The sequence below is a fragment of the Saccostrea cucullata genome, unplaced genomic scaffold (genome assembly GCF_032062105.1).
Source record: "Saccostrea cucullata isolate Sc308-1 unplaced genomic scaffold, CSIRO_AGI_Scuc_v1 ctg14538, whole genome shotgun sequence".
NCBI lineage: Eukaryota > Metazoa > Mollusca > Bivalvia > Ostreida > Ostreidae > Saccostrea > Saccostrea cuccullata.
In genome coordinates this window covers 1-21,430 of record NW_026938154.1, presented here as the reverse complement: position 1 = coordinate 21,430, position 21,430 = coordinate 1, and the positions used below count along the sequence as shown (strand labels likewise).

At 31.4% G+C, this 21,430-nt stretch overlaps 2 protein-coding genes across 2 annotated transcripts; one reads left to right on the top strand and one right to left on the bottom strand.

The window, feature by feature from the left end:
- Positions 1–1,825: 1,825 nt before the first annotated feature.
- On the bottom strand, positions 1,826–14,178 carry LOC134249506 (uncharacterized). The gene is made up of 13 exons (XM_062731851.1): positions 14,070–14,178; positions 13,763–13,901; positions 8,925–8,990; positions 7,910–7,996; positions 7,726–7,804; positions 5,773–5,855; positions 4,552–5,069; positions 4,154–4,401; positions 3,963–4,029; positions 3,723–3,800; positions 3,342–3,509; positions 3,157–3,238; positions 1,826–2,295 (listed from the first exon to the last, which is right to left on the bottom strand). Exons 1-13 carry the CDS (start codon positions 14,175–14,177, stop codon positions 1,931–1,933), a joined length of 2,088 nt encoding a protein of 695 aa, XP_062587835.1. The 5' UTR covers position 14,178; the 3' UTR covers positions 1,826–1,930.
- A 198-nt stretch (positions 14,179–14,376) lies between these two features.
- On the top strand, positions 14,377–20,592 carry LOC134249505 (uncharacterized). Its single transcript, XM_062731850.1, has 5 exons — positions 14,377–14,794; positions 18,529–19,124; positions 19,261–19,382; positions 19,641–19,773; positions 20,328–20,592. Exons 1-5 carry the CDS (start codon positions 14,377–14,379, stop codon positions 20,541–20,543), a joined length of 1,485 nt encoding a protein of 494 aa, XP_062587834.1. The 3' UTR covers positions 20,544–20,592.
- The last annotated feature ends 838 nt before the right edge of the window (positions 20,593–21,430 follow it).

The following is a 21,430-nucleotide window of genomic DNA, read 5'->3' as shown; positions in this document are numbered from 1 at the left end:
GTTCTATGATTGTACATATCACTCAGGGTCAAAAACTGAACAGCAGGAAAAGATATTTTTATCAATGTGCTCATTATATCACAAAGTTAGATGCAATGCAAAATGTAGACATCTTATGGAAAAGTACTATGTGAAAACAAAATCTGCAAGTAAACAAAAAGCCCTTCGTAAATGTCTAGACTAAATCTAAATATGTACAAAGAAAACGAATTCCACTTTAATTTTACATCTAAAGATGTTAGTTACGTCTAACACAATCCAAATCAAAAAAGGAAAATCAAAATTCCTTTTTTTAAACCCATTATTTCAAATCTGAAGCCATTTTAGGCCACAATATCATTAAATGCAGCTCCTCAAGTCTTTTTTGCAATAGAAAACCCTAAAAATTCAAACTTTTGGATCCTTTATTATTTAACAAAGAGACATGTGAGGAACGTTCCTCTCAAAAAATCTTTAAATATACATGAATCTTAAACAAGGAAACCTGCGAGGAACGTTCCTCTACCAATTTCAAGTGAACTCAATAAATACATGAATCTTAAACAAAGAGACCTGCGAGGAACGTTCCTCTCCCAATTTGAAGTGAACTCAATATATATAATCTTAAACAAATAAAAACCTGCGAATCCTCTCCCAATTTGAAGTGAACGCAATATATACATGAATCTTTAACAAATAAAAACCTGCGAGGAACGTTCCTCTCCCAATTTGAAGTGAACGCAATATATACAAGAATCTTTAACAAAAAACCTGTGAGGAACGTTCCTCTCCCAATTTGAAGTGAACTCAATATATACATGAATCTTTAACAAGGAGACCTGTGAGGAACGTTCCTCTCCCAATTTCAAATGAACTCAATATATACATGAATCTGTAACAAATAAAAACCTGCGAGGAACGTTCCTCTCCCAATTTCAAATGAAATCAATTTATACATGAATCTTAAACAAGGAAACCTGCGAGGAACGTTCCTCTCCCAATTTCAAATGAACTCAATATATACATGAATCTTTAACAAATAAAAACCTGCAAGGAACGTTCCTCTCCATATTTCAAATGAACTCAATATATACATGAATCTTTAACAAAATGACCTGCGAGGAACGTTCCTCTCCCAATTTTAAGTGAACTCAATAAATGCATGAATCTGTAACAAAAAAATCTTGAGAGGAACGTTCCTCTCCCAATATCAAATGAGCTCAATATATACATGAATCTTTAACAAATAAAAACCTGCAAGGAACGTTCCTCTTCCAATTTTATGTGAACTCAATATATACATGAATCTTTAACAAAAAGACCTGCGAGGAACGTTCCTCTCCCAATTTTAAGTGAACTCAATAAATGCATGAATCTGTAACAAAAAAATCTTGAGAGGAACGTTCCTCTCCCAATTTCAAATGAACTCAATTTATACATGAATCTTTAACAAAAAAAACCTGCGAGGAACGTTCCTCTCCCAGTTTTAAGTGAGCTCAATAAATGCATGAATCTGTAACAAAAAAATCTTGAGAGGAACATTCCTCTCCCAATTTCAAATGCATTAATGGATAAACACAAATAACAAAAAATAAATATGACAAATTGACATTGAATGTGTTTTTCATCAAATTTCATTTCTTTGTATGACATATACAAAGTACAATTCATTTATAAGATGGACTTTAAAAACTTCACATGGATGTCAATCCAGTAATTGTTTGTATAAAACATTGTTCGTTCTTCTCAAAGCTATAAGCAAATTGTATTGTAAATTAGGGCAAGAAATGTTAGATTACAAAATACAAGTTAATAAAACACACTATACAGATTGCACTAGCTGGCATGTCATAATGAAACTAGTTCTAATGGTAGTGGAGACCAATACTGATGTACCCAATACTATTGTCACTACTTATTTGTGGCTTATTTGCATAGGTTTTCTTATGTCTTAATTTTTAAATATCTTCTTTAGCTTATCTACAATGTAGCCAGGCAAGATTTTATCGCCGATAAACTTGAAGCTACATGCCACCCTATTTCTAGGGATGCTATCTGGAGCACACCCTTCAAAGTCTGGATTGGGTATCCAACTGGTGTTGTAGCTCCCCTGCAGCCATGACACTTTGATCTTAGTTTTGGCAACTTTATTTGTCAAGGCCAACCATGGTTCTCCATCCACAACATCTTTTTGGCGAATTGGTGTAATTGCCACAATCCTGCCTACGTCTAGGTCCTCCCGTCCCTCCTTAAAACTCCATTCATCAGTGGCTGGTTTTTTCATCACTGGTAAAGTGTCTTCTATGACATCCACTGCTTTTTAAATGAAAAAAATACAATATAAGGCATTCTTTAATTAAAAAAAACTTGAATTCATTATTATTGTCCAAAACCTGTCGGAGGAGATCATTTGCTGAACAATATAGAATCTGCACTACTTCAAAAGCTTTGATTTAAGTTTTTCTGACACAGTTATTATTGAAATTTTTAACATTTTTTGGGGGGTGGGGTTATATTTAAATGTAAAACATGATGCACAGGAGCCATGCTTTGTGCAATTCAGAATCTACACTACCCCAGGAAGGTTCATCTTTCCTGACCCAGTCTTCCCCTTGTGTTTGAATGTTAAACTTGTATTCCCTATTTTGACTATATTGACTTGGGGGTCACATTTGTCACATTTTGAACAATTTAGGGTGCATATTACCTCATGAGCTTCAATATGAGTAACAAGAGGACCATTTTAAAAAACAATGTCCTTATAAATTATATTCCCCTTTGAATTCTCTTTTTAGGCCTGCATAATCTTACCCTTAGGGCCATGATTTAAATATTTTAGAATGTATGCTTCTTTAATTTTAGAATGGTTCTTGAGAAAAAAAAAATTGAGGACCCAAACTCTACTTATGTCTAAAAAATTTTTAATTAGATTTCCTCATAAGGGGATATTTTATTTTAACAATTTAAATTTTCCTTCACCTAAAGATGCTCTGTTCCAATTTGGGTTAAAAGTGGTTCAATGATCTTTCAAAATTGGAAAAAGTGAAAAAAAATACAGACAGAGAGACAAACGGATAAACGACAGATGACAGGTAATCAGAAAAGCTCAAATAAGCTTTCAGCTTTAATAAGCTTATAAATGAGGTAAGCTGAAAATATGAAAAGTAGTAATCTAACCTGATGTGATTTTCCTTTTAGTAATCTTGCCTTGTTTTTCCCTCAAAATCCTACATTCTTTCGTTACTTGATTAAGCTTTTCCTGTAAATTTATAAAGCATGAAGTCTTGACATTTGTTTTCTACAATTCTTGCCAACTTTTCACTGTACAGAAATCATATTAAAGTATCATCAGCAGAAATTACCTTTAATTGCTGAATTTCATCATTCATTTTCTTCTCAGTAAGCAATCTTTGTGCAAGATCTTTTTTAATATCCGCTTTTTCCTTTTTTGATGTTTCTAATGCCTCTTTTAATTCGGCATTCTCCAGCTTCAGTTCGCCATTGATCTTTTTCTCTTTAGCTGCTGTTCTCTGAAACAGTAAGATATATATAAATATATAGAGGGTTTTTTTTTTCATTTTATTTTTAGATACATTTTTGCATTTATTTTTTATTCATTCTAATGCCTTGTACTTTACATGCTGTATCTACTGAATTTCCAAAATTTTTCACAACTCCATTTTAGAAATAAAGGAATTTCTTTAAATAGGCCAAAACTTTAATTTGCACATTGATTTTTTTACCTTCAGTGCCTCAATAACTTTGGTGTAATCCATAGCCTCCTCTTCCTCTACTCCATCATTCATTGGCTCAACAGAGGTCTGAAAATATTTTGTTGATATACCAAAGTGTAAATGCAATGCTTCATAATTTTCTATTTAAAACTTCTTTACATTAATGACAAAACTAGAAAGCAATATATGTTGTCCAATCAAAACTTTAAAATGATTTATTAAATTTAATGTGTATTGTATGTTGAATACCTCTACTTCAGAGCTTGATACCAATGTCCCTTGTTCAGACCTTTCATCCTTTTTGTTAGCTTCATTGCTGTTAACAATTTTAAAAATAAAAAAATATATTGATACAATTAATAACAATAAAAAATCAATCTAAAAGTAAAATAAAAATCAAATTAAATATGGTTTGTTCAATAAAATGAATATGTACTTACGATTTTGACTCCATGCAGAGAGAGATCAGTTGCTTGAAGTTAATTGTTTCTGCGTTGTACTCTTTCAAGAATTTAAGCAAGTCCCCTGATAGAATTCCATTTAATGGCTTTAATAGTCGCCCACTGATCTTCTCTTTCTTAACTTCCTTTTTCAATTTCTTATGAAACTCAAGAAATTCTTTCCAAATTTCCGTGTCAAGTTGTGCTAACTTTATTTCAAACCTGAATCGGTTGTTAAGAGTTTTTCTCTATAAAGAAAATACTGACATATCATAGAATTATTTATGAATATATTGATCAATGCACCTACATTACATTAGTAAACTCTTTGTTGGCCATAAGCATGATAAGTACATATCATTATTGTGCAATCAAACAAAGTGAAAGGATTAACTTACACTGACTGCTCCGACACATAGCTGTAGCCCCTCCTTCCATTTTTGAATGGTGTCCTTTTGTTCCGGGGTCTTTTCAGTAATTGTGTCCTTGACATCTGTATAGCCAGCTTTTTCAAACAGAGCATACCTGAAACAGCCAGCTCTGTCTATTAGGTCAAGGTCAGTACCAAACTTTCTGACCTGGTTATGCTGATTGGCAACATACTTGGCCTCGTCAGGGTTTAGATTTGTGTATACGATGCACATTCTCTTCTCAAACAAAGATGGATTGGGGGCTTTACATATTATGTTTTGAAGAGCCTCTCTGGAGTGATTTCCCCCTATCACCTCAAGAGTGCATGACTCAAAATTGTCCTCCTTTAGGTCACCGCAAGCATTAACAACCATCAGCTGAAAGTAATTCCCTGGTCTTTCTTGGAATTCTTTCTCTAGTTCCTTTACATGCTTACGATCTGGTTCTCTTAACAGGTTGATGAAAGACGGTTGTCGTAGCTCTGACACAGGGAGTACCATGTAGCCTAGCAAAAGAATAAATGTATAGATGTCATTATATTTTCAACATAAGTTACATGTATCAACATTTTATTGCTGTTTTTCAGATTAAGATATTTAAAAAAAAACACCTCATATGAAGCATTGATAAGGCTAAAAAAAAGATGACAGGGTCTAATTTATACATGAAAGTTTACTGTGACCTATGCTGTGACATTACACAAAAATAGTTTTCTTCATTCAATATACAGTAAATGAAACCATTTGCAGTTTTACCGGAAAATACTTATTTCTTTGCCCCCCCCCCCCCCTTTCCCCAATATACATATATTATAGAAAATGTTCATTGAAATGTTGGTTGGCCCCCCAAACTTTTAGTGATGCAAGGAAAATGTATGTATGTATTTTCATATGTATGTATGTATTTCCATATCCTTCATGTAAAAAAAATGGTATTTGAAAAAATCGGCATTGAGAAATTAGATATGAGCCGCAATTTGTCCTTTGAATATGTATAAGTTTAAATGAAAATACTTTCTGTGCAGTGGCTAAGTTAAGGCTCAATAAAAACGTTGTTGAAAACCAGTTTTTTTTTCATAATTTTCTTAACAAGGTAGGAAAAAATTATATATTTTTAAAAAGATAATAAATAATTTGTAAAGTGATAAAGTATGCACAAAGATTCAATCAGCAGATGAAGTGTAAGATTAAAATTGGTCTGATTCTCACCTTTAAGTTTCTTTTGAATGGCCTCCACAAGAATTCCATTTTCTGTATGAGATTTCCCTGATAAGCTGGTACTCTCATTTTCACTATCATGATGGCTTATTTCTGGTGATACTGAAATTACCAAAATTTTAATTTTATTTAAGCTAACAAATCTTTATGATATTGTATACGCATAAAGATATTGCTATTATATTAAGCAATGAATCTTTATTTCCAAACTTCTCAATAAGTTAACAGAAATCAAGAACAAACAATGATATTATACTCTTAAGTTCTTTTGTAGTAACCGTAAAATTTGCTGACTGACTTTGGGATAGTCACATTTCCTTTAGTCATGAACCACCTATAGAAATTACATGTATCTATATATAGTAGTGTTGGCAAATCGGACGATTTTTAGTGACCGGTTACTCGCTTCCTCTTTCGATTGAGTACCCGGTTACTCAGATAATTTTTGGTAAAAGTATCGATATCTATTATTTATCTTATTCTATACTATTATCAGTAGTAGTAATGCACAAATATACAGTATAGAGACAATATTTACAATTCACACATACGATATCGTCAAAGATTTTTGATTTTAAAATAAAGAAAATTAATACGGAATTCGACACACAAAGACAAATAAATACATTACCGCCAATCACCATTTTTTGCTTTCTTTTTCAGCCCCCGAAATATGTCGCAATCAATAAAAATAATTATTTATATACTCCATAATTAATAATTAATATGTGGAGTGTCCAGTAAATCGCTGGTTTTCGAATAATTTAAACTTAGGTGATTTAACAGATTTTGAATCAGCTCTTCTATTGTTACAACTCCAAACTTATTAGATCTGTGGCGGCATCTCGTTAAATTATCAAATGAGGTAATTATAACTCATATCAGGCCTTCAAAATATGTATGCCCAAGGCAATCAAAGCTATCAATTATATAAACTGTGAAAACTAATCAAAACAATTTGATTAACTACAACCATGCACTAGATCAAATCTAACGGTACCTAAAATTAGGGAAATGTGAAAGTTAATTAGTATACATTTATAAATTATAAAACATTCATTTCATATGCCTTTAATATGTAGAATTAATTTCATCCGAGTAACCGAATAGCAGTTTTACTAACCGATACTCGCAACGTTCGACGGTTAACCGGTTAACCGGGTGCTCGTTGCCAACACTAATATATAGCATCTGATCACAAAGTAAGGAGTCTTATGATCCTTTCATGTACAAAGCGGTTTCGAATCCCACTGTGATTTAATAAACCTGATATCACCACTCATTAGTATTCAATATTGAGATCAAAAACTGATAAAAAGAATTTCATATATTCTTGTTGACACTTCTTGGTAGTTTACTAACTTAATTTTGTAAATTTCCCATCAAATTATTAAATGAATTAAAGAGAGATGATGAAACCAAACAAGAGGCTCATGGGCCACATTGCTCTCCTGAGGACCGTGACTAGGAAAAAATAGAAATTGGTTTTTTATTTGATAGTTTACAGGGTTTGACACTAACTTTAAAACCATGTAGTTGTCTAATTTCTACTAGCCCTGTTCATCTATTACCTGTAGTTGTCTAGCAGGCCTAGTCACGAAGCAATAAGGGGAATAGGTGTTGGAGGGGGAACAGAGAATAGAGATGCAAAATCCTGCATTCTGGCTGCATTTTGGGTAAAAATTAGTCACTCTATGATTGTACCTAAGGCATTTTTTTTCTATTCCAAAGCTTCCATATTTATAATCATTTAGGGTATTTCGAATTGCCTTTTAAGTTTACATTTTGACTTACAAAAATAATTATGATAAAACATGTTTGACCAAGAGCTGTTTGTAAAACATTTATGCCCCCTTTCCCCAAATTGGAATTTTACCAAGTCCAAAAGGGCATAACATATCATGAGCAATGTAGTAATTAAGTGATTAGACATTAAGAATAAACTTCATACCATTTAACTCATCTTCACAGACTTCTACTGGTTCTGCTATTACCGGAGAAATATCACCCACTTCAGAGCAATCTATAAAAAAACAATTAATATAATGTTATGTATATATTTTTGTAATTTATCATTTAAAGCTAAATTAATTAATTTACTGTGATAAAATCAAAAAGGCAGAAGCACCTGCGATAGATGGTCTGTGTACTTCTACGTGTACTGGTACTAAATTCTGTGTAGCCACATCACTTAGTTTATCAGATGCTGCATCATCTAAGGAGTAATAATTAAGTAATTTTTTTATTCAATGAATTAAACAGGAAATTTAAACAAGTCATTATAAACTTTTCTTTAAAAGGTTTGCAAAAATTCATCATGATAGTACATGTAAATAGTCATGTACTGTATATTCTCAACTTACCAGCATTTTTTAACCATTGTTGAGACCAAAAAAAGTGACAAGTTAATTATTATCTTAGCAAAAAATGTTTTTCCAATTTAAATTTATATTTGTTAACCTAAAATTGTTTAATATTTACATATATAGGGCTGGGTATTGGCCCAAGATTTTGTATTGCGATATATTGCGATATTTTTAACTGTATTGCGATATGTATTGCAATATTTTCAATGTAATAAAAATGGCATTTTCTTACTAAATTTACTTTTATTTACATGCAGAATGTACATAACTATGATAAGCAACCAACACAAAAAAAAATCTTGTTGATTTTTTTTAAGTTATGCTCTGAAATGTTACCACAAAACAACTTCTGACTTACTGTTTGGCTTAATAACAAACTTTAATATTAGTCCATTTTTATATTTAATGACTAAATTCCTTAATCTAAAAATATTGCCAATATATCGATATTACAAAATCGTATTGCGATACATTTTTTGTCATTGTATTGCAATATATTGAAATATCGATATTATTGCCCAGCCCTATACATATACATGGATTTTTTTTAATCTTAACTTTTTTAATCCAACGTGGGTCATTTTTAGCTCAGCTGAGCCGAAGGCTCAAGTGAGCTTTTCTGATCACATTGTGTCCGTCGTCCGTCCGTCTGTCCGTCTGTCCGTAAACTTTTCTGATCCGCTCGCATACTCACTATTAACATCTAACAACATCTTGTTTTTTTTAAGCTGTTATAGGAGTATAATCATAAATTTTTTAACAAAAAAAATTAAATACCTTTGAATTCAAATGGATCAATCGTAGAGTAAGTCCCTTTTACTGTTGATGTTGTTTTGGTTTGCCCTGAAATAGAAAAATTTTGCATATATATATATATATATATATATATATATATATATATATATATATATATATATATATATATATATATGTGTGTGTGTGTGTGTGTGTGTGTGTGTGTGTACATATCGTACATAATGTACTCAGTAATCTCCAGTCTTAAAAATGATCACTTAACTAATCTTATAATTAAATACTTAGATCAAAATGAATAAAATGTGAATTTAATGCCTCTACATGTATTTACAGTGAAGAAATCTATTTCATTGTCAGGTTCAATAATTTTTAACCCTTATCGCATCTAATCAGACTTGTATTCTTGGGGAAATGTTATTTACATGTATTTCCAAAAACTTTACAATTATGGGTGGGATCAGATTAATTTTGATCTGGTGTCATATAGTGAGACTTCCGCCACAGTGAGACTTCCTCCCCCCCCCCCCCAGAAATCTGGCTATATAGTGAGTTTTCCTCTCGGGGGGGGGGGGGGGGGGGGGGGGGGGTATGGCTATTTAAAGAGGGTAATGACCCTATAGTTATTTAGCTGTTACATCTGGATCAGCTTTTTTAAGAATAGGTACTATTTCAACTTCACACCATGTGAGGGGAATATTACCTGTTTCAAATATAACATTGAATATTCTCGTTAAAAGTGGACTTAAGTCTTCACACATATATTTAAAATATTCATTTATTAAATTATCTTTTCCTTGTGATTTTTCTGCTTTTTAAACTGTTTATAATTTAACATCTACAACTTCTTTAACAGTTATATTGACATCTAGTTCATCAAATACAGCATTCATATCAAATTCTGTATTCAAAAAATCACTATTTGTAACATCTTTACAGACACCTAGATTTCTGAAGTGATCAAAAAAATCTTCTACACTAAGATTATACTGTTATTTTGTGGCTTACCATTCTTAAAAAAATTTAAAAAACTCCCTAGGTGAAGTGCGCATCAGATATTCTAACTGGCTACCTTGACATCGCCTAAACTGACACCTTGATTTACCAGGGTACTTTTTTTCTCACTTTTTTTCCTTTTTTTAAAAAAAAATATATCAAATCAATTTTAATTTTCAATGTAGTTGTATAAAAACCCCATTCTATCATTAATACTGAAAAAGCTCTTATTGTAACTTTAGAAGAAAATGATGAGAGAGGTACAATTAATCCCTTGGGATTAATTATCTAGCTTGCTGCAGAAAATTTAGTAGGCTTTTCTTTATCTGTCACTTTAAGATTAATGAAAACCTTTGTCTGCAACTGCTGTTTGTTTGAAGTTAAGGTCAAGCCTTCATGATATTTGCATTCATTGAAGGCTGGCATTTTATATAACACAAGATTCATAATAGTTTAAAAATAAATTCAATGTTAAGTTGTTTTTTACTGCCTAATGTAAATACAGGAATATTATTTTCAGGTTTTTGAATATTCAGGAATTATGTTGAAATTTTAAGAATACAGTTGCTGTTGCTTATTCTTTGTACATTTATTAATCATTCTGTAAGCTGCACCCTTTTAATTCTAATGGCGGGGCCCTTGCCGACTGGTCAGTTTTCTAGTTCCTTATATTTTGTTTATTACAAATATTATGTTTACAATATAATGGCTCAAAAACTTCGTTTGAACAATGTGTAAAATTAGAGATAGATACTTTATAGCTAGCCTTCCTGGGGAAGCCTCACTATGGGGGAAGTCTCACTATATGACACCGGATTGGTCAAAATTAAAAAAAAAAATAATTTCACTAAAAATTGACTAATATAATTCGCTTCAATTTCTTTTATAAATATGATTAACGAACATGTTCTCTCCAGTTGTGACTGGTTTTAATAATATTTTAACCACACGTTAAAAAAAAACATTCACAAAATATAATTTCATATATAATAATAATAATAATATAATAATTTTCATATATATTTTTAAAATTAATATTTTGAATTAAGATCTATATGGCTTTTCTTTACATATTTATTGGGTATTCATGTGATGCATTCATTTATATAAGCAAAAGTTTTTCAAGAAAGCTTCTAAATCATGTAAATTGGATGTAAATGATTTTTTTTTAATTTTCCTTGACAAAATACAAACAAAAAAATCATCAAAAGCTAATCACTTGACCTTTCAATACTGAAACCATTGTTTAAAAAGGTTGACTTGGATTGAGATCTATAAATAAGAATTTGGTGTGGTATTCCTCCTTAACTATCATTATTATTTTTTGAAGCCTTTTACTTTAATTTTTAGTATGATGTTCATTATTCCTACAGTGTCGTATCAGATCAGACTCTCTATGTGGAAAATGATACGGTATCATCTAATCAATTTGAAGATTAGCAATGGGGATATAACCAACAATCATTTCCTATAGCTATCAGAGTGTGAACTCTGTATTGGCCAGTATTCCTCCGAGTCACTACATAATGTGTTATGCCTTGCAAGTCTTTAAAGAAACCATAACTTACAATGTCAAGTATCTTGCAAAGCAGGGATGAAATATGAATGGTATTGATCAGGCAGAGCTGTTTCAATCTCTGTTTTATCAAATTAATGTTAACTCAGAGAAAATTGACCTTTGGATCTGCACATGTTAATTTCATTTCACAAGCAAGCTGGGATCATCACTCTTATCATATATGGCTGCATGATATGATGTGATCTTACATTATTTTAAGCAAAAGTTAAATAAATTTTTGTACATTTATAAAGTATTTATTGAAATATAGGTAATATAGATATCCCAGATATTTACTATCTTTTTGGGGGTGGGGGGGGACATTATCTTTGAATTTCTTCTGCAAATCTTCTCTAGATATTTCCATGTGCTAGTTGCACACCATGTATTATTCTGTTCTCTTTTAAGAAATAACTCCTGTGTAGGAATTATATCAACATCATGCAAAGTCATCTCCACCATAATTGCAATAAAATCTGCAAGGCCTTTGAAGTCTGCATAAACTTTTTTTCTGATCAGTTGATAGTAATATGACTTGAATTTTTTTCCACCCAATTCTGTATGAATCAGAAACCCAGGCATCAGAGATGCAGATAACTAGCAATTTGACAATAATTAAATGGTTTTGTCTAAAATCTTGTCCTCTAACTACAATCTTAGACTTAATTACCACAAGCCCTGACTCAGGCTCGGCCTGCAATACGACATTGACATTTACATGTATTGCATTGACATTTTGACAGTAAATTATGCTTACAGCAATCACAAACCCTAGCTTATATAAAGAACTGATGCTTAATAGTAAACCTGTTTTAACCTATGCTAGCTTGATTTAATGATGATGCTTATTGCAAGATGACTTTCATTCATTTTTGCTTAGTAATAGACATCTTCTGAATCTAAAGGATAAAAGAATTAGACTAATTAATCTTATGAACCCCCCCCCCCCCCCATTACATTTTCATAAAATGTGTTTTTAGTTTATGATTGCATTTCCAAAATGATCTAACGTACAACCCAAATCATGAAGGATTATTGTTTTTCCCATTTAAAGTTTTTGATAATGCCACAGGGTAATCAGGTCTTGTCCCTTCTCTTCTGCTTCTGATCTTTATCATATCAGTGAATTGTTTGTTTCTGAGTTGATGAAGAGTTAAATGTTGTTCAAATATGCATTGAGGGCCTAACTGTAATTGAGGTAATTAATGGTATGTCTATTTAGCTGTAATTTATACAGATGTTAGAATGATTTGATTGATTTGTTGTGATCTATAAATTCAACCTGATAAAGTTTTAAGAAGATGGGATTTAATGCCAAGTTAATGGTGAATGGGATAAACGCTAGATATAATTATTATCACTGCAGTAATCATGGTAATAGATAGATGAGTTAATTTGAGTGTGTGATAGGATTTAGAGATATAACCTGAAATTTTGCATAAAATATATAACAAAAAGTTAATGGCCTGAAGATATGAACAAATCAAGGCGAGTTAGTGGTTTTGATGTAGTTTGTTGGATATAACTGAGATATTTGAAAAAAAAAAATTTAATCAGTTAAGATTTTTTTTACAGGTATTTAAGTATTGTTTAATTAGTACTGTAGCCATTCATTTTTACTTCTGATACATGGTGAGGATTGTCAGGTTATAAAGTGATGGTATAATGTCAATCCGGATTTTGGTGTAGGTGGTGGGCAGTGGGAGGGGTCCCCCTTCCTGAGCCAGAGTTTTTGGGGAATTATTTCTGATGAGTCAGGGCATTTTAAATAGAACTCAATTTTTCAAGCATCTTGTCCACAAAATCTAACATTTCAAAGAGTTTTTTTTAAATATTGTTTTTATTAGATGTAATACATGTATATGTTATAATTTTAAACACATTTAAAAATGTTGACCGAACAGTTTAGCCATGGAATATTTCACTTCAATAAATGTATTATTGCAGAAAAGTGTTCAATATTCTATCATAACATTGTTTATTCACTGCCCAAACACCCCATTCCCATCCCACTCCACATGCAATTTCAAACTCATGCTTACAAAAGTAGATGAAATATATGTACAAAATCTGTACAAAAATCTAAATGCATCTTACACCAATATTAGGCTGCTATCCTTTAACTCCAAAATAAATTCTGATTTTTTCCCCCATACAAGAAACATTTTTTGTTTGGTTCTTTAAATTTGGATGGACATGCATGTTCATTCTACTTATATATATGTCCAAGTAATATTTTTAAAATACTACATTTATCAATGTGTATTTGCAAAATTGATGCAAGCAAATTGTCAATATCAAATCATACCTGATTCTTTTAAGGTCCTCCATCTCTCCACAAATGAATTTCTACTGCTAAGGTGTCCAGCAAATAAGCTTGAGTATTCATTGTCTTCTGCATTGAACTCCTCAAGACGCACAATTTTGTCAAAGCCATTCATCATTATCTAAAAAAAAGAAAAAATGAATGAGTTCCTAAATATTTTCCTGATTTTTTTTTTTTGTACCATATTAATTGAACTCACTAGGATATTTTACCCTTTAGAATAAATTCTGTTAAAGGAGATGTTTAAGTCACAAAAAATTATTTTAAATACATATTTAGACTATCATACCTTGATGCATCCTTTGTTGTTGGCGGCTGCAATATCACACACTTTTCCAACTATGCTGCCTTTCTGTTTCATAAATACTGCATTTTGTGACTTTGAAATGGACCACATATTGCACCTTGTAAGAGGTATGGATCACATGTGCTACAGACACGGGTCTGAAATTGCATGCACACTGAAAACACGCCCCTATTAATCTTATCAGTATTACCAGTCTGATTGACATCTCTTAACCGAATGCAAATTGGAACTGCAGAAGGTGCTCATTCTTAGTAAAAGTGGAAATGAATTGGGACCTAGCACTTTATAAATGCAATATGCTATTATTTCATTATTCAATTATGATATTCTGAGTGAAATGGATGACAGTATTATTTCTGAACACTCTATTATTGAATCACAGGAATATGAATCATCTTTAGGTCACATTAGCCGTACTAACTGTTTAACAGAATCAATTCAAGAGTTGTCCAAATTCGAAGAATCTGATTTTTCTACAAGTCGTGCTTACCGTGATGTATTTTCATTCTGTGATGACACGCCGCCCCCTGTTCAAGCATTTGATATACGGGAAGAAGATTTGTATGAACAATCAAGTGAGATAAGTAAAGAACTTTCTCTTATATCATCCGATTTACAAACAAGTGGGTGTTCCACGGATTCAGAGCCATTTGGATATTTACATTTCATTGAGCCTTTAATGAGCAGTACTCCTAAGAAAAATAAAGGTATGTATACTTACTTTCACTTCATTGTACATGTGAATGATCAAATTAATTGCTTTGTTTTCTTAAGAATTTAAATTATTATGATTTCTGCTAACAACATATCACTTAACTTTATAATTTTCAAGTAAAAGAAGTTCATACATGTTATGGTACTCTTGTATTTTAAAGATTTGTGAACATGACGAGCAAATTTAGTCTATAGTGGTATACTTGTAAATTCTCCACAATGTCATGAAGTTGAAGTTATTTACCTTTGAAAATGAAATGTTATACACAAATGAAAGAGGATATTTATCATTAAGATTTCTTTTCTCCATTTACATACATAGGCGTCGGAAGCCAATCGGAAGTGGGGACAGGCAAATTGAAAATGTGAGGGGGGGATTGCTTATCCAACAAAAAATGTAAACCCCAATTTTCAATGCCTATGTTATGTATGCATATGCAAAAAAGGGGGGGAGCCCCCCCCCCCCCTCAGTTCCAACGCCTATGCTTTATTGCACTTTTATACAATGCGCGAGTGCTTCTCCATTTCTTAAAAAAGTTAATCCATAAGTTTTGCATAAAATTATACCTAAATAATAATTATACCTAAGTAAATAATGACGAGCGGGAGGATTATAGTAGAACGGGAGGATATATAGTAATTGTGATGTATGTCCGTCCTTCCATCTTTGGAGTACCAATATCATATCCACAACTCCAATCGTACCATTTAAGGAATTTTGATGAGACTTTCACAGAATCTTTATTACATAGATATTTCCTTTGTGCACTTCCTATTTTACCTTATGATACATACATGTTTTGGGTTTACATTGCAAAACATGCATGGACACTACAAATTATATTCAGAGGCAGGGGGGGGGGGCTGTATCATTTACTTGGTAGTTTATTGTCCACAGAAGCACAGCATTCACACATTTGGAATTAGGAGAAAAAGTTCATTTTTCTTGGTCGCTTGGACTTCTCCTCATTTTAAAAAAGTGTGCATTCGTTTCTTTGAATTAAAATAAAATACACACATGTCAAATAAAAGTTTAAGGTACATGTAGCTATAAGATCCGTTACCATGCAATGGAAATAACAGACCTACAGATTTCGTTGAAACTTCTCAGAATCTTAAAGCTAAGTATTTGTCCTTTCGAGTTCTGTGTAAATTTTGGGATCAACCCGGCTTCCTTTTAAAAGGATGGTTACTAAAAATAGACATTGCCTCGTGAAATTGTGGAAATCCATGCAATTCAGAAATTTATGCTAGCTTTCTAAAATTTAAAGCAAAAAAAAAAAAATTAACATATGATTTTAAAAGAAAATATGCTTGACGTAAGGTTTAATTATTTTTTAAACTGCTGATCCACTTAATATTACTTTCTAGGGCGAATTAAAAATATTGAACTCAAAATTATTAACTTCATTTAGTAAAAATAAATTGCTGCTTGACATTCTAACTACAGCATGTACAGATTTCTTTTTAAAATTAACATGTTATTTTCCAACAGTCTCTCCCTAAATAATATTTGGGATAAAAATTAAGTGGGGCAGCGGGCATCAAACAGGAAAATTTCACATTTTTAAACCAAATTAAAATTGCTGAAAAATGACTTTTTGAAAAATCTTTTTAACGACAATACTTTTAGGATTTGGGTGTAAAAATTGTTTTAAGCATGTAAAACTATCGTTAATAGAACTTCAATAAGTAATAAGTTGAATATCTAATGCAGAGAGGGCCAAGCATTCGTTTTCACGAGTCACAAGCATAATAGTAATCGGGTTCAATCTTCGGAATATTCTATATACTGTAAATGCGCATGTGTGACATTATGACGGAAGTGCTCCTTCAGTTTCAACATTGGTCGTTTGGATGCACTTTATTTGATTACAAATTAAGAGAAGTGGCACGTTTTACTACTTTTGTGTCTATGTAATAAATTTTCGCTATTCATAGATACAAGTAAGTGGTTTTTTTTGCCACATCTAGTAAACGTCTGGCTTCTGATCACAGGAAAAGCTTGGGTCTGTCTAAGTTAGGTGCAGCATTGTTTTTCATGTTTTTATTCACATATTAATAGATAAGATCTATGTAAGCGGAGATAAATGTGTTCAATGCTTCCACTTTGTAATGTCTGTCTGTTTAAAACACCGAGCTTATAGGTGATCTCGACTTTCAGTTTGGAAGGCAGAGATCCCATTCTTAACGACTTGAGCTCGGACAAGCTTTAATTTAACACATTCTATGGTGACATATCGGTCCTACTAAACAGAGTACGATAGAGTACTTTAGAGTACCCTAGTAATATTTTATAATTTAATGCAATTAAATTACTTTTTATATGTTTTTCTACTTTAGTTTAACATATTGAATATGTTTAAAAAAAACATTGTATGTTTTCTGTATTTTAAGAGTTACATGTGTATTTAAATTTTTGATTTCAGGTTACGGTTGATCGTTTGATCCCGATCTAATTTAACTAAAACGTTAAAATGTCTCATTGTGAATGTGAAAAATATTTACACATGCAATTAATTTAATATTATGAAATAAAATTTAGATGCAAGTCTTTAGAAAGAAGGTCTGAAACAATATAGTAATCGAGATTGGGGTTTTAGCCATAGGTATACTGTCATCTTTAATGCGTTTAATTTTGGATGTTATTTCTTTTCAAAATATCGCTAAAAACAAATATTTGAAACAAATATTGGAAAATAAGTTTATAATAATGTTTAATCAAGTTGTACATACATAAATAAACAATTTAATTGCATTAAATAACATAATTTTTTATAGTGTAAATATCAATAGTTATTTCATTGCAACTTTTTGTCTCTTTTTAATAAAAAGAAAACTTTTGAAAACTTACCTTCAAATAGATAAATAAAGCTACTTGAGGTAGGTAATTCTACCTACGTAGCTAAATCTAGTGATTGTCCTGGACCTGACTAGCTACTTAATATGAATATTATGATGAATATTATGATGCTATTATTGAAAATGTGAATCAACGCTAAAAAATCATTGAAAAAGAGGAAGAAATGTAATGCTTATCCTAAGACAATCTTTAAAATTCCTTTTAAAGTCATAATTATATTTCTAGCTCTATAGATAAGTATGTGGTTACTGTTTATGTATTTTTAAAATCAATAAGGTTGAATGAATTAATAGCTGAAAGAGTTCACTAATTAAAAGGGTAAAAGTAATTCAAACAATCGAAAATTATTTGTTTAATGTTTTGTACTCTGACGGACCTGTCAAAATCACCCTTACACAAAAAAATTTCTCAGCACTTATAATTTTTTTCTCGATTCCATTGTTTAATTTCTCTAGGATTCTTCTTGATTGAAATTTTCATGGCGGATCTGTGTGTGTTCCCCTGAATTTGCAGAGTTATTAAATGTACATACTTAACCATGCAGTACAATTCTTTGTCATCCTTGGAATTTCAGTAAGACATGGATTTCTCGGCACTAATGTTTTTTCAAATGGCGAACAAATTTTCATTGCATGGTTAAGAAATAACTTCAGGGACTTAAAATTGTTGTTGACAATGATGAGACAACTTGATAACATGAATAAACTAATTTGATATCGTACTGTATAATACAAATAAAACTAATTATTCTCAGGGTGGGGGATAGTAGTGGGGGATGGGTGTATTGGAATCGGCAATTTTGTTTGTCAGCATGAGTCAATACCTAATTGTATTATGCATTCATAGTAATTAAAAATATTTCAGTTGCTCTGTCATCAAGAACTCGACTTCAGGAAAAGAAGATCTCCAAAAGCACTATTAAAAAGGCCTCTCAAGAACAATGTACTTGTCCAAAGAAATGTACAAGGCAAAGCTTCTTCACAAGAGAATTGATTGAAAATTGCCATTCAACATTATGGAGTCTGAATACCACAGAGAGGCCAAAATGGTTTCAAAGAAAGTTTGATGACTTTCAGAGTGTAAAAAGGGGAACCTTTAAATTCATTCTTAAAGGCCACAAGGTTTGCTTAAAGAGTTGGTTGATTGCTTATGGAATTAAGAAATCAATCTATTACAAGGAACGAAGAACATGGTTGACAAGTGAAGTGCAACTCTCTAACGAAAGAAGGACACCATCACAAAAAAGACTTTATGTCATCAATTGGTTTGGAGAATATACAGCAATGAGAGGAGAAAATCCACCTCACATCCAAGAAATTTGGCTGCCATTTGGTTTAAGAAAAAATGAAATTTATGCTGGATATAAAAAGGATGCAGAGGAAGAGAACATGGCTTGTGTTACTTTTCAGACTTTCCTCAACATTTGGAATGAACACTTTCCGCATGTGAAAATTAAACAGGTGAGAAATTTTCTTATTTAAGCAATTGTATACTTTTAGAGTCTATAAGTTCATCATTTTCTGGTGTAACATTAATTAACTGTTATTTTGTTTGGTTAATTCATATCAATGAATACCTTTCTATTATGTATTACAGAGTAACTTGTTTACAAGATGCACTACATGTGACAAGCTTGACAGAGAACTACACAAGCAATTAAACCCAGAGAAAAAAAAGGAAATTTTTCTAAAGAAACAAGAACATCTGCACAGACAAATGTAAATAAATATTAAACAGTATCATATCTTCCAGGAACCTATATTAGTGTATAGGTCCTTGCATCTTTCTACTAAAAATAAGTAAATTGCTTTAAATGATTTTCACAGTTTTCCATTAATACAATAACAATACAACATTGATGTTGTTATTTGTGGTGTAACCATAATTGATATTGTATAGCAAAACTCAAAATATGGGCACATAAAATATGCTATCATGAATCTGCAAATTAATGAAGACATATAATTATATTATAGGAAAGAGAAATCAGCATATTACAGACGAAAAACAGTAAGCAGACGAAGACCTGATAGATACATAAGCCTCATAATCGATGGAATGGATCAGTCCAAAACAAATATTCCTCATTTTAAGGGAAGACCAAGCAAGGTACAAATAAACACATTGTTATTAGGTTTACCTTTACCAATTGAATAGGAAAAATATTAGGCCATTATTAAAATATTTCTCAATTGTCCACCCTCCTCAGTTTCTCTTCTTCTTTACTCTGTGATCGAGATCAGTATTCAAATTATCCCGCAACCAAAAAACCAAGATTCCATGTAATAATAGGTACTGGAGCTAAAAAGATTCCTCCCTGCTCAATGGCCCCAAGCGCAATAGGAGGTCAAAATTTGCAGTTCTCCACTGGCAAATTGTAGCTTCTCCATATGAGTGAAGAATTCTTGAGATGAACGTAAAACAACAAACACAAAAACAAATCTGATATTACATTTTGTAAACAATTCTTCATGTACATGTATTATTTATAAAGATAATATGTTTATTGTCAAGATCTTGTATTTTGATGAGCAATATGTGATGTAATTGTGAGGTGATGGTGATAAAATTTCAAGAAATACAGAGATGAAATCATTTTCTTTTTTTTTCTTTTTTATGTCTCACTGCCTTCCCTCTGTAATAATATTTAATTCTCATTATAGGAGTTTGCAGCAACAAGGCAATTGAATGTGCATGTTACTGGAGTTTTGAGTCATGGCCTGAATAGAAAATATCTGTTTACAGACCTGCACCAGTACAAACATGATTCCAATCTTACACTGAATGTTTTGATGAAAGTGTTATGGAACCACTCAAAGGTAAAAAACAGAAATATTCCTTACAAAAATTTACAGTACAGTGCAATAAAAAAAATATAAGTTACTAACCGGTTGGGCCAGTGGCAATAACAAAGATACTAGTCTGATGAGTTGAAAATAATTAAACAAATAATAGTTTGTGCATTTTTTTGCCAGGTTCTTCTCCTATTATATCGGTTGCATTTCTTTTCTGTAATTTCTGGTAATTATCAACTTTTCATCACCGACATTTTTTATAGTTTTCATTTCCGACATTTTTGTTTTCATTTCAGACATTTTCAAATACATGTTTAAATAGTACCTTAAGTAACAAAATTTGATAACTTTTCTTCTGAAAAGTTTAAAGGAAAAAATAATAAATAAATCATTGAAATCCAACTTTGTAAATCTATCAGTGACTTGGATATAAGAATGGTGCTGTCACTGATATTTAATTTCGTGCACATTAGATATGGTGAAAAAGTTTTATGCCCATTAAACTCTTTTTCCACCTTGACTTAATTAGTGCCACATGTGTGCATATATGTATACATGTTTTTTTTATTAATATTTTTGGCATAACATACTTTTAAAATTCAATTTTCTTTTACTGAGAAAACATTGAATTGCAGCACAGGTAAATTCCGGAAATGAAAAAAAAAAATTGTGTCGGAAAAAATATTAAAAATAAAATTTTAAAATGTCGGAAATGCTATGCATATTTCTGGAAATGAAATGCAGCGATTCAGCAACTATTATTGTCACTAAAACAACTGGGCGATGTCAACACCAGATATATAGACTAAAAAAAATTAAAGATTATGATTTAAACCAAAGTTTATTCATACATGAATTAAGTCGACAAAAATATTCAAATACTGTACAAGTACTTTTTTCTGTGTGGTATTAATTTAATTTACGCTATGTACACAGTCATAAATTTTCCAAAGCATTTTGTCCAAGCAAAC

Bases quoted from the DNA above. Each gene is read 5' to 3' on its own strand.
- LOC134249505 (XM_062731850.1), top strand. From the start codon at position 14,377: ATGCAATATGCTATTATTTCATTATTCAATTATGATATTCTGAGTGAA. The intron at 19,125-19,260 runs GTGAGAAATTTT...TATGTATTACAG, and splicing joins CGCATGTGAAAATTAAACAG to AGTAACTTGTTTACAAGATG. The intron at 19,774-20,327 runs GTACAAATAAAC...TTCTCATTATAG, and splicing joins TTAAGGGAAGACCAAGCAAG to GAGTTTGCAGCAACAAGGCA.
- LOC134249506 (XM_062731851.1), bottom strand. From the start codon at position 14,177: ATGTGGTCCATTTCAAAGTCACAAAATGCAGTATTTATGAAACAGAAA. The intron at 8,991-13,762 runs GTATGATTTGAT...TTTCTATTTCAG, and splicing joins GAGGACCTTAAAAGAATCAG to GGCAAACCAAAACAACATCA. The intron at 3,801-3,962 runs GTATTCAACATA...AAATATTTTCAG, and splicing joins TATCAAGCTCTGAAGTAGAG to ACCTCTGTTGAGCCAATGAA.